At 57.6% G+C, this 12,472-nt stretch overlaps 1 protein-coding gene across 1 annotated transcript; it reads left to right on the top strand.

Moving 5' to 3' along the window:
* Positions 1 to 245: 245 nt before the first annotated feature.
* Positions 246 to 12,207, top strand: BO83DRAFT_444816 (lovastatin nonaketide synthase; the record flags this gene model as incomplete). Its single annotated transcript, XM_025536516.1, has 3 exons — positions 246 to 530; positions 605 to 9,352; positions 9,436 to 12,207. 3 exons carry the CDS (start codon positions 246 to 248, stop codon positions 12,205 to 12,207), a joined length of 11,805 nt encoding a protein of 3,934 aa, XP_025388674.1.
* Between the last annotated feature and the right edge of the window lie 265 nt (positions 12,208 to 12,472).

Here is a 12,472-nt window from a genome sequence, read left to right as displayed (position 1 = left end):
TACATGTGGACAGCCCGAGTAGCAGCAGCAGCAATATCTGGATCTGGAATATCAATTGCTACCCTTATTCACCTCCATCTCCGTCGTGACTTTAAAACTCTCTGTCTTTCCCGCTTTCACTCATTCAAGACGTAGACTATATTTTCATGCCTCTCGACTGGACCGTTCCCCTTCCCGCCTTCTTGCCCTAACATTGATAATACTTTTCTTCTCCTCTCCACCCTTCTATCTGCGCCTGGAAAGCCATGGCTGGAGACTTAAGAGGGAGACGAACTTCCCAAGAGCCAGAGGTCTCTACGAAAGAGTCCTCGCCGGGCTTTTCTCCTTTTGAGTCAGCGTCCTCGGTTACCTCCATCGATGGTCCCAACCCGGCTGTCCTGGTAGGCTATGCCTGCCGTGTTGCAGGTGCAGACCGGCCCAGCAAGCTCTGGAAAAACCTCATCCAGCAGAAGGATGTACGATGCAAAATGCCCGCGGATCGATTCAACGTCGACAACTTCTTTCATCCAGATGGCACCCATAAGGGCACGGTCAGTGAGAGTTCCCAATCCATCCCCCTGTCCCTACGCTGTGTCCGAGCACGTTACGCTGATGAACGCACCAGACCAACGCAAAATATGGCTACTATCTCGATCAGGACCTGGGTCATTTTGATCGAAGCTTCTTCCGGATCTCAGGCAAGGAGGCCGAGGCGATGGATCCCCAACAACGACTGATCCTTGAGGTGGTTTATGAGGCATTGGAAGATGCCGGAATTACCTTGGAAGAAATCAACGGCTCACGCACTTCTGTGCTATGCGGGTCATTTACTAATGATTATAATGCGATGCTGACCAAAGATCTCGAACACTATCCGAGTTACACCGTGACCGGCACGGGCAATGCTATCCTGTCGAACCGTGTCTCCTACGTCTTTAATCTGCAGGGAATGAGTCTCACCATTGATACTGCCTGCTCCTCGTCTCTGGTGGCCTTTCATCTGGGAGCACAGTCTGTCCAGAGTGGGGACTGCGACACATCCATCATTGTCGGCTCAGCCCTCCATTTTGACCCAAACATCTTCATCACAATGACAGACTTGGGCATGCTATCCGAGGAAGGCCGTAGCCGTGCCTTTGCCGCTGGTGTCAAGGGCTACGCGCGGGGTGACGGTGTCTGCGCAGTCATACTACGCGGACAGCGACAGGCGGAGCTGCATGGCGATGATATTCGAGCGGTCGTTCGAGCGACCGGATCCAACCATGACGGGACAAAACAGGGCATCACTCTCCCTTCTGCCGCGGGGCAGGAGGAGCTCATCAGGAAGACATACCAATCGGCAGGCTTGGACCCGGCTGACACTACTTACGTCGAAGCCCATGGAACGGGCACTGGTCGCGGAGATCCCCTGGAGACGGAAGCCTTGGGAACTGTGTTTGGCTCCAAGCGGCGCCAGCAGCCACTATATGTGGGCTCGATTAAGAGCAACATCGGTCACACAGAGGGGGCCTCTGGGCTGGCCGGCATTATCAAGGCCACCATGGCTCTGGAAAAGGGCCAGATTCCCCCCAACATGCATTTCAAGATTCCCAACCCCGACATCAAGTTTGACGAATGGCAGATCCAGGTTCCCACTCAGCTGGTTGAGTTTCCTCTCAACGCACACGGTCACCGGCGCGTCAGCATCAACTCCTTCGGCTATGGTGGTGCCAATGCACATGTCGTACTGGAGGATTACCGGCCGCACACCATCCAGGAACGACCGCCTATAGCCATTCCAGCCGCCTTCAAGGCGGCGGCGCACGAGCGCCCGTTCCTTGTGCCTTTGACCTCCCATACGGATAAAGCTGGGAACCTCTGGACCGAGAAGCTCGTGGAGTATCTGGACAAACACGAGGGCTGCGATATAGCCGACTTGGCCCTAAGTCTGTCCACCTCCCGCTCGATGCACGCCCAGCGGTCTTATGCCATCGGAAAGAATGTCACCTCCATCAAGGATAGCTTGCGCAAAGTGCCGGCCTGGACCAAAGCCAACAAGCAGTCCCCACGACTGGGGTTCGTCTTCACGGGTCAGGGTGCGCAGTGGCACGCCATGGGTCGCCAGCTAATGCAGGAATCCCCCATCTTCCTTCAAACCCTACAACGGACGGACCAGGTGCTCAAAGCGCTTCCCGATGGACCCCAATGGTCGGTTGTGGAAGAGCTCTCCCGGACCAAGGAGGACTCCCAACTCGGTCAGACTCACCTGTCACAGCCCATCTGCACCGCATTACAACTGGCCATTCTCGAGCTTCTCAAGAGCTGGGGTGTCGAGCCCACTGCCGTTGTCGGACACTCGTCCGGCGAGATGGGTGCCGCTTATGCAGCTGGCATTCTCTCCTTCGAAAGCGCCATGTACGCCGCGTACTACAGGGGGCTCCACATGTCCAGTGGCGCTGCAAAGGCCGGTCCAGATGCTGTTCCTGGAGCCATGATGGCCGTTGGTCTGGGTGAGACAGAGGCCCTTGCTGAGTTAGAGGCCTACAAGGGCAGAGCTGTCATTGCCGCCGTGAACAGCCCATCTAGTGTCACCTTGTCCGGCGATGAAGATGCCATTATCGAAGTCCAAAAGAAACTGGAAGCCCGCAAAATCTTTGCCCGCCGCTTGCAGGTCGCGCAGGCCTTCCATTCCCACCACATGTTTCCTCTGGCCCCAGCCTACGCCAAGGCGCTGAATGACTGCCCGGGGTTCTCGTCGCAGCCCTCCGATAAGGCCCGCATGTTCTCCAGTGTGACGGCGCGCGTAGCCGATGCCGATCAGATGGGAGCGGAGTACTGGACGTCCAACATGACAGGTACCGTGCGCTTTTCTGATGCCTTGGTGGGTATCCTGTTGGACGATTCGGAGAATCAGAACGTGGATGTGCTGGTGGAAATCGGACCCCATCCAGCCCTCAAGGGGCCGGCTCGGCAGGTGATGAAGAGTCTGAACATGGACCTGCCCTACTTTGCTTCCCTCACGCGTGGCACTCCCGACTACGACGGCATCCTCGGGCTCGCCGGGCAGCTCTTCCAGGTTGGGTATCCCGTGGACTTGCCAGCTGTCAACGGCGATGCCTACCTGTCCGAGTCGGGCCTTATCAGCATCGCGCCTCGAGGCCATCGCCTGAAGGACCTCCCCAGCTATGCCTGGGATCACTCCGAGCGCTATTGGGCAGAAACCCGATTGATCCACAACCATCGACTGCGCACACATCGCCACAGTCTACTGGGTCATCAGATGGCCGGCTCCATCGACAACCACGTGCGGTGGCGCAACTATCTGCGTCTGCGCGAGCTGCCGTGGCTGGCGGATCATGTCATCGACGGCAAGGTGCTCTTCCCGGCGGCAGGCTACATGAGTCTGGCCTTTGAGGCTGTGGCGCGCGCCCGCGGAGGCATCCAGCCGGCGCAAGGGTTTGCCTTGCGCAACGTGTCCATCAAGGCGGCGTTGGTGCTCGACGACTCGGACATGGGCACGGAATTGATCGTCGACGTGCAACCCCAGGTCACCTCCGCCATGTCACGGTCCGATACCTGGTACGAGTTCAAAATATTTTCTTATGACAGCCAGTATAACTGTACGGAGCATTGCTCGGGACTGGTGGCCGTCGACCAACCCTCCACTATTCTCGCCGCCCCCGATCGCGACCAGCGCCTGAAGAGCAGCACAGCCTCTGCGCCTGTGAGTCGCTATTATCGCCATCTCAGCGACATAGGCCTGCAGTATGGCGATGAATTTCGCTTGTTGACCGGCAGCATCGAATCTGGGCCCGGCTTTGCCTGCGCCAGCCTCACGTTCAGTCCGGATCAATATGCGCGGCAACCGGCGGATGTGACTTTCGTGCATCCCACGATGTTGGATGCCACCTTCCACACTATCTTCCCGGCCCTGGAGCAAGTGCTGGGTCATGACCTGGATTCCGCCTTTATTCCTACCTTCGTGGAGAGCTGCCACATCTACCCGACCATGCTGACCCTTAAGGATGCTGTCGGGCCGCAGGAGGTGTGGGTAGACACCGCAACGCAGCAGTCGGGCTTCCGCTCGGCAATCAGCCAGCTGCACGTCGAGATGGCGGCCACTGGCCAGCCGCTTCTGGCCTTCTCAGGCCTGCGAGTGACTTCGCTCGGCAGTGGCACCGATGCCAATGACCGGTCTCTTTTCTTCCGCACGCGCTGGCAGGCAGCCTTCGATCAACTCAGCGCTGATACTCCCAGGCTGGCAAAGACCTCTCGTGCAGAAATGGTCGACATGTTTGTTCACCAGCACCCCAACACCCAGATTCTCCATGTCACCAATGGGGTTCAGGAGACGGAGCAGGTTCTTCAGGCCCTGAGTGGCCCCAGCCAAGAGCGACGCCGATTCAAATCCCTCACCCCCATCACTGCCGATGGCGGCTGCTCAACAGGCGAAGCATGGGAGCAGCTTGCCGGCCGATGGCCAGGACTGGTTCTTCTGGAGGAGCCAACTGAGCAGGGCTACGACCTCGCCGTTGTTACAGCGCCCACGTCACGCAGTGTGGTGCCCTTCCTCAAGCAAGATGGCCAAGTGATTGCGCCTCTAGGGTTCTCGGAGCCCCAGCTCGAGAAGCGTCTCCAGACTGACCAGGCTTCGGTCTGGAAGACAGCTACGACCGCCCCCGATGAATCCAATTCCAGGCCGTTAGTGATTGTCCATTCATCACCTCCCTCCAGCCGGACGGTTGATCTCATCTCCCGTCTCGGGGCCTCCTTGAAACATCGCCCGACCTCCTGCATAGGTTTCAACGAGTTATCCAAGATGTCACTTGTAGACGCTGATGTCGTTGTTTTGGCCAGTTTGGACAGCCCTCTGTTTATGGCGAGAGATTCAACCAGCGAATCCGTGTTCGATGCAGCACGGGCCTTGCTACTGCGGCCCCAGCTCAACCTTGTATGGCTCCTTGAAGGTGCCACTGACCAAGTGCCCGAGAACCCAGTGAGCGCCATGATCATCGGCCTGATGCGCGTGGCCCGCATCGAGAATGAAGGATCCCGCATTGTCACCTTGGATGTGCCAATTAAATCTTCTCCCAATTCTGTGGTCCCATTCATTACGCAACTGCTGAATCGCGACATTGTAGACGAGGAATGGTCCCTGCGCGAGAACACCCTGTTCATTCCTCGCATCGAAGCCGATGATGCACTGAATGCTAAGGTTCGCGGCGGTGTCAGTTCAGGGCCGAAGCTGGAGTCGTTCAGCAGACAGCGTCCGATCAAGCTGACCGTCGGTCAAGTGGGCCGGTTGGAGAGCTTGGTCTGGGAAGATGACGATGAGATGCTGCAGGATAACTTAGGGCTAGATGAGGTCGAGATCGAGGTCAAGGCCTCCACGGTGTCAGCCCGTGATGTCGCGGCCGCTACGGGTGCCATTGACGACTATCGCTTGGGCGACGAATGCGCCGGTCTGGTGCGACGCGTAGGGAGCCTCGTTGATCCGACCAAGTTTCAGCCGGGCGACAAAGTGCTGGCCATTCGCCCGGGTCAAGGGGCGCATCGCACAGTCGTGCGCAATCCAGCCTCGTGCTGCTTCCGACTGGGACCTATGCCCTTCGAGGATGCGGCAGCTCTGCCCCAGATCCTGGTCACCCCTTACTATGCACTGATCGAGATCGCCCGCCTGCAAGCCAAGGAGAGTGTGCTGATTCATGCCGCGGCCAGTGGGGTGGGCCAGATGGCCGTCCAAATTGCCCAGATGGTGGGCGCCAGTATCATCGCCACTGCCGGCTCAGAGGCGGAACGCGCTCTATTAACCAAGCGATACGGACTGTCAGCAGAGCGGATTTTCTCGTCGCAGGACCTCAGCTTTGTGAATGGGGTGCAACAGCTGACCAGCGGCCGCGGCGTGGACGTCGTCTTGAATAGTCTCACGGGCAAGCTGCTGCATGGATCCTGGCGCTGTGTGGCCGCATTTGGCCGGTTTGTGCAGATCGGTACGCACGACATCCGGGAGAATGCCATGCTGGAAATGGCACCTTTCCAGCGCAATGTCCTATTTGCGGCCGTTGACCTGGTGAATCTGTATGCCACCGACCGGGCCCTGGGGGCCCGTCTCTTCCAAGAGGTCTGCGACTTATGTCATGTCGGCAAGCTGGGGCTCCCCGAAACTATCCGGGGTGTGCCTTATTCCGACGCCCCTCAAGCTTTCCGTCTTGTACAAACCGGGGAGCACATTGGCCAAGTGGTGCTGGTCGCTCGCGAAGACATGCAGGTGCCTGTCAGGCCTGCCACGTGGAGTCAGCGTGCCAACCAGTTTCACCCGGATAAGACCTATCTGCTGGCAGGAGGTCTGGGAGGGCTGGGCCGCACCTTGGCGGAGTGGATGCTGCAACGCAACGCTAAGCATTTGGTCTTTCTGTCGCGGTCTGGTGAGTCTCGTGCTGAGGCCAAGGCCACCGTATCGTGGCTGCGGGCACACGGTATTGACGTGACCGTGTATAAGGGGGATGTGGCCAATCCGGCCGATGTGCAAGCCTGTGTGGGTGGAATTCGCAACCTGGGTGGAGTCTTCCATGCGGCCATGGTGCTGGCTGATGCCGCATTGGAGAACATGACTTACGCGCAATGGCATCAGTGCGTACAGCCCAAGGTGGTTGGCGCCTTCAACCTCCACCAGGCCACCAAGAGCCTGCCCCTGGACTTCTTTGTGACATTTTCCTCGGTTTCGGCCTGCTTTGGCACGCGGTCCCAGGGCAACTACGCTGCAGCCAACACCTATCTTGATGCTTTGATGCGGTACCGACGCCAGATTGGGCTGCCTGCTTCCACGATGAACTGCGGACGCATCACTGGCATGGGTGTCGCTGCCGAGGCAGCGGCCTTGGAGCGATTCATGGAGCAGGAAGGTTTTGACGGCGTCAACGGCCAAGAGCTGATGCAGCAAGTCGAAGAGGCCGTGTTCGGGGAAGACCAGTCCCAAGTGGTCTCCGATCGCGGCGTCGACCTCTATCAGACAATAACCGGAGTCATCCTCACGCGTGACGACGTGTATTGGGCCGCCCATTCCCTTTTCAAGAACCTCTATCAGAACCATGACTTTGATCGGCATTCAGGCCAGAAGCCTGGAGAAGTCAGCTTGCCCATTCTTTTCGCGCAGACTACAGACCCGGAACAGCGGGCTGGTCTGTTGCTGGAGCGCTTTGTTGAGAAGCTGGCCGTCTCCCTGGGCGCCAGCAAGGAGTCGCTGAAACCGGCGGATCCCATCTATGGACTCGACTCGTTACTGGCGGTCGATCTGCGCAACTGGTTTACCAAGTCTCTGGGCGTCGACGTTGCTTTATTCGATGTGATGGGGGCTCCGTCCATTCGTGTTTTGATCGAGAAGGCCGTGCGCCTGTACGGCGAGCAGGAGAAGAAGACTGGCCAGTCCGCGCCCAAGAAGGCCGATAACGCTGCTGCTTCTGCATCCTCAAGCTCGTCCCCAGGAAGCAGCGGCAATGTCACCACCATCGGCATCCCTACGGCAGATGTGTCGCGTCCTTTGCCCTTGTCCACCTTCCAGCACCGTCTCTGGTTCGCCCATAGCTTTGCTGAGGACAAATCCTTCCTGAATATTCCAGTGACCATGCACCTGCGTGGGACCCCGGATCTCTCTCTCGTCCGTCAAACGCTATTCGAACTGCACGCAAGAAACCCGATCCTCCGCACGGCCTACCAGGAGGGAGACGAGTATGCGGAGCAGACGGTCCTCCCTCCCTCCCCGTTGACGGTCAAGTTCCGGGACGTGTCTGCTGCAGAAAACCCAACAGAAGCCCTGCAAGCCCTGGTCTCCACGCTGAAGCGCATACAGCTGAACATTGAAATCGGCCAGTTGATCGATGCCACCCTTGTCAAGGTGACACCAGGAAACTATGCACTGGTGCTCATAATGCACCACATCTGCACTGACCGCGCCAATACCGACCCCCTTCTCACGCAGATATCGACCTTGTATGATACCCTGCGCAGTGGCCGGAGTCTCAATTCCCTGCCTGCCCCGAAGATTAATTATGCCGACTTCACTCTGTGGCATAACCAGCTGCTCGAGTCCGAGTCGATGGCATCTCACATCGACTACTGGCGACGCACGCTAGCCGGCATTCCTGTCGCCAGTCCTCTGCTCCCCTTCGCCTTGACCGAACGCCCTGCGCTCGACGATTACTCGCGCAAGAAGCTCACCGTCCAGATTGACGCATCCCAGCTCAAGCGAATCAAGCGAATCTGCACCCAGGCCCAAAGCAGTCCCTTCCAGTTCATTTTTAGTGCCTTCCGAGCCTTCCTCTACCGCTTCACCGAAGATCCGGACCTGACCATGCTGATGGTGGATGGCAATCGGCCACACGCAGAGTTCAGCGACTTGTTAGGCTTCTTCGTTAACATGACTCCCATCCGATGCCAGGATGCTTGCGTGGGCACCTTTGAGCAGCTGCTTCGCACCATGAGCGGGCGCATCCGTGAAGCCATGTCTCACAGCATGGTTCCCTTCGATGTGATTGTCAGCGAGACCAAGGTCCCCCGGAGCCTAGGACATTCTCCGTTGGGCCAGGTGATGGTCAACTACCAGCAGCCGGAGGGCCAGGCCGTTTATCAAGCCGGCGACTTTGTTTTGCACAAGCTCGAGGCTGAGAACATGCCTTCGGCCTGTGAGCTGAGCCTGGAGGCGCGCGAAGATGCAGAGCACATGCTACAGCTGCAGCTGGAATACTCTACCACCCTGTACGGAGCGGAAGACATGCAGCGCTTCTTTAAGAATTTCCACACCTTCTTGTGCTCCCTCATCCAGGACCACCGCCAGCCTATTCCGAGTGTTTCTCTTGCCGGCGCAAGTGAAATCGAGCGGCTGAGCGTCCAATTTTGGAATCACCCACTGCGGCCCCATAGTTGGCAGGACACTTCGATCATTGGAAGAGTTCTCGGCTTTGCCGACACCCAACCAACGGCTGTGGCGGCGAGCACATCCGAGGGCGAGAGCATCACCTATCGGGATCTCGTGTTTGCGGCCCGGCGCCTGGCTTTCTCGCTGCAAGATGCAGGCATTCGTCCAGGACAACATGTGGCCATCCTGGCGGAACCCGGAATCCCCTTCGTGGTCTCCATGCTCGGTATCCTGTTCAACCGCTGCGGGTACCTGCCCATGGACTCGACTATGGCGGTAGGTCGCTTGGCATTCATTGCGGATGACTCCGAAATGGGGTTGTTGCTCTTCGATGAGGCCTGTCGCGGACTGGCGTCCCAGGTCCGGGCCCAAAGTCAGGGACCTTATGCCCTGTTGAGTATCCGCGATGCCACAGCCACCTGTGTGCTGTCTGATGTGCATCACCCCCTTCCCAGCGACCCATGCTACATGTTGTACACCTCGGTAAGTTAATATAGGCTGTCACACCCAAGATACGGCTCATGAAGGCTAACCCACGGGTTCCCTTATCTCTCCACGCAATACAGGGTAGCACTGGAACCCCCAAAGGCGTCCGCCTGTCCCAGACAAACCTCCTTGAAATGCTGGCAGCCGCACAGCAACACTTTGATTTCAACTCGAGAGACCGGTTCCTACACCAGATCTCTCCCTCATTCGACCTATCTGTAGGAGAGCTATGGTGGGCCCTGACAGCAGGAGGGCAGCTCTGCATTGCCACCAAAGCTACACGCCGTAACCCCGTACAGCTGGGTGACTACATCCGCGAGGCCGCCGTGACCTTCACCTACTTCACGCCGACCCAATTGGCCCTCGTTCTTGAGCACAATGGCGCCGCCCTAGCCGCAAATCCCAACTATCGTATCTCTCTGCTCTGTGGCGAGCGATTGCCCGCGCGCCTGGCCGACGCCTTTCACAAATTAGGCACCTCGGCCACGCTGTACAACTGCTGGGGACCCACCGAAGCCGTGGTCCAAACGACCATCCATCGCTGCGACGGACCGATGGCAGAGCAGCTCAACATCCCCATCGGCTATGCCCTCGGCAACTGCCGTCATTACATCGTCGACGCCGCCATGAACCCGTTACCGCCGGGATTCGTGGGCGAGATCTGCATCGGCGGTCCACAAGTGGCGCAGGGCTATTGGAATCGTCCCGAGGTTAACCGTAAGCAGTTTGTGCGCAATCCCTTCTGCAGTTTCGACGATGAGGAGCGTGGCTGGACCATGCTCTTCCGTACGGGTGATCGTGGTCGGTTCTTGCCCGACGGCCAACTAGAATTCCTGGGCCGCATCTCGGGTGATAAGCAGGTCAAGCTGCGCGGGCTGCGCATTGATCTCGGGGAGATTGAACATGTTCTGCATCGCGAATCCTTTACCTCTGAGGGACAGGGAATCGTTGATCTGGCTGTCGTGGCCCGGACGGAGGACGAGGACCCAGCTTCCTTGACGGATGATCGACAACTGATAGCCTTCATCGTGCCCAAGAAACCCCTGTCGACCAGCCATGACAAGGCCGCATATGCTGTGCTCCTGCAGGCACGGGCCAAGAATTCCTTGAACGATTACATGCTACCCAGCGCCTACCAGTTCCTCGACGCTCTTCCAACCACCACCAGTGGTAAAACCGACCGACGTAGTCTACTTACATGCCCGGTCGAGTTGACACGTCCGATCCAAAAAGCAGTGGACAGTCCAGCCTTTTCTTCCGCCAACCCGACAGCCTCTGGCCAGACAAAGCAATCGGCTCTGCAAAAGGGCAGGGCAGAGACTCTCGACGCAGTCCGCCGTGCGTGGCAGGCCATATTAAAGCTAGATGCGCCGCCTGACCCCACCAGCCACTTCTTCCAGATGGGAGGCCAGAGTCTGCTTTTCCTACGTCTACAGGGCAGACTGAGAAGGGAATACCAAGTGACGCTAAGCCTGCAGGACATGATCCAAGAACCTACCCCCAAGCGCATTGCCGATTTGATTGACCGACAGCTCGGTGGTGCAGACGCCCCCAGCGAAGAAGAGACGAAGAACGACGACAATAAGGCCAAGGCAAAGAAGGCCATGAGCAGTCACAGCGCAGAAGCCATTGACTGGACTGCAGAGACAACCCTTCCCATGGATGATCGCTTCTATCCTTCCGAATCTCATCCTCCTGCAGCCGTGACCAACCTCCTACTGACCGGTGCTGATAGCTTCTCAGGTGTCCATCTACTAGCCTATCTCCTTACCCAGCGGCCCGGTGTGACTGTCTACGTGCTGGGCAGCTATGCTCCGCTCGATCATGGACAGATTTTCCAGAAGTTCATGGAGTACAAGCTGCTTAATGGGGCCCTCACTCCGGAGCGCATTCTGACGGGCATCCAAGTCGTTCCCGGATTCCTGGCCCATGAATCCCACTTTGGCCTCGCTGCCGCCGACTTCCAGCGCCTTGCCATCTCTATCCATGCGATATACCATCTGGCCTCGGAGGTGTCCCTGCTCAAGACATACCATGATCTCAAGCATCTTAACACGACTTCAGCGCTTACCCTCATCGAGCTGGCTAACCTGGGGGCCCGGGGCAGCCGTATTCACTATCTGTCCACCTGGAGTGTTCCCCATCTGCAATCCTGGGAGCAGTCGCAGCGCAATTTCTCCAGCATCCAAGTCGACGAAATCAGTCCCATTCACTTCGCTCCTCCTGCGACCGTTGACAATGGCTACTTCAAGACCCGCTGGGCCACGGAGATGCTCCTCACGCGGGCCGCTGCGCGTGGGTTCCCCGTCACCATCTACCGTTCGTCAGCCATTTCGGGCAACACCGTGACTGGCGTCCCTTCCTCTGACCAGGACATCGTGCGTGGTATGGTTATGGACATGGTGCGTCATGGGGTCGTCCCTCAGGCTGGCACGTCCGATGTTCCTTTCGTTGTCGATTTCATTCCCGTCAACTATCTCGCGGACGTATTGGGCCATCTAACCGCGGTGCACGACACCACTCGACCCGCCGGACTGGAGGTCCTCCACATTACCAACCCCAAGCCCCTCTCGCTTGACCAATTGCCTCGGTTGGCAGCAGCCATTCGAGGTGATGGCCACAGCGCTCGCTCCGTGAGCGTGGAGGGCTGGCTCGAGGCGCTGGAGCAGGCGGTCAGCGAAGATGAGCAGCTGCGTCTCGAGACTTTGCGAAACTATTTCCTCAATGGACACAACATGTTTGCTCTAAATTGCCGCAAGGCAAATGCCTTACTGGCACAGAAGAAGGATCTTGTGGCTTGCCCCCCTGTGGATGAGAATTATTTGAGAGACTTGTGGATGGGGATTGCGTAGAAGCTAGTACTATGTTTGTTTGGATTTGAGTGGTTCATTGATTTTGGGCTCTAAACCTATTTAGTTGTGTCTCCATAGGTCACCTTGACGGGCCTGTTCTTCCTGAAAGGCGTGTTTGCTGTTGTTGCAAATAGTGAAGTAGTGTGTCTAATATGAATGACAAGATCAGTCGTGATGAAATCTTTTGGCATGTCAACCCAAATCCCTAGTCTAGAACGTAGCTCTCCATGTCACCGTGGCTTTCTGATCTCATACATGTAGTCTC

Source organism: Aspergillus eucalypticola (assembly GCF_003184535.1).
Source record: "Aspergillus eucalypticola CBS 122712 chromosome Unknown BO83scaffold_11, whole genome shotgun sequence".
In the NCBI taxonomy this organism is placed as follows: domain Eukaryota; kingdom Fungi; phylum Ascomycota; class Eurotiomycetes; order Eurotiales; family Aspergillaceae; genus Aspergillus; species Aspergillus eucalypticola.
Note: the sequence above shows the minus strand (reverse complement) of the source record. Positions and strands in the feature narration are given on the sequence as shown.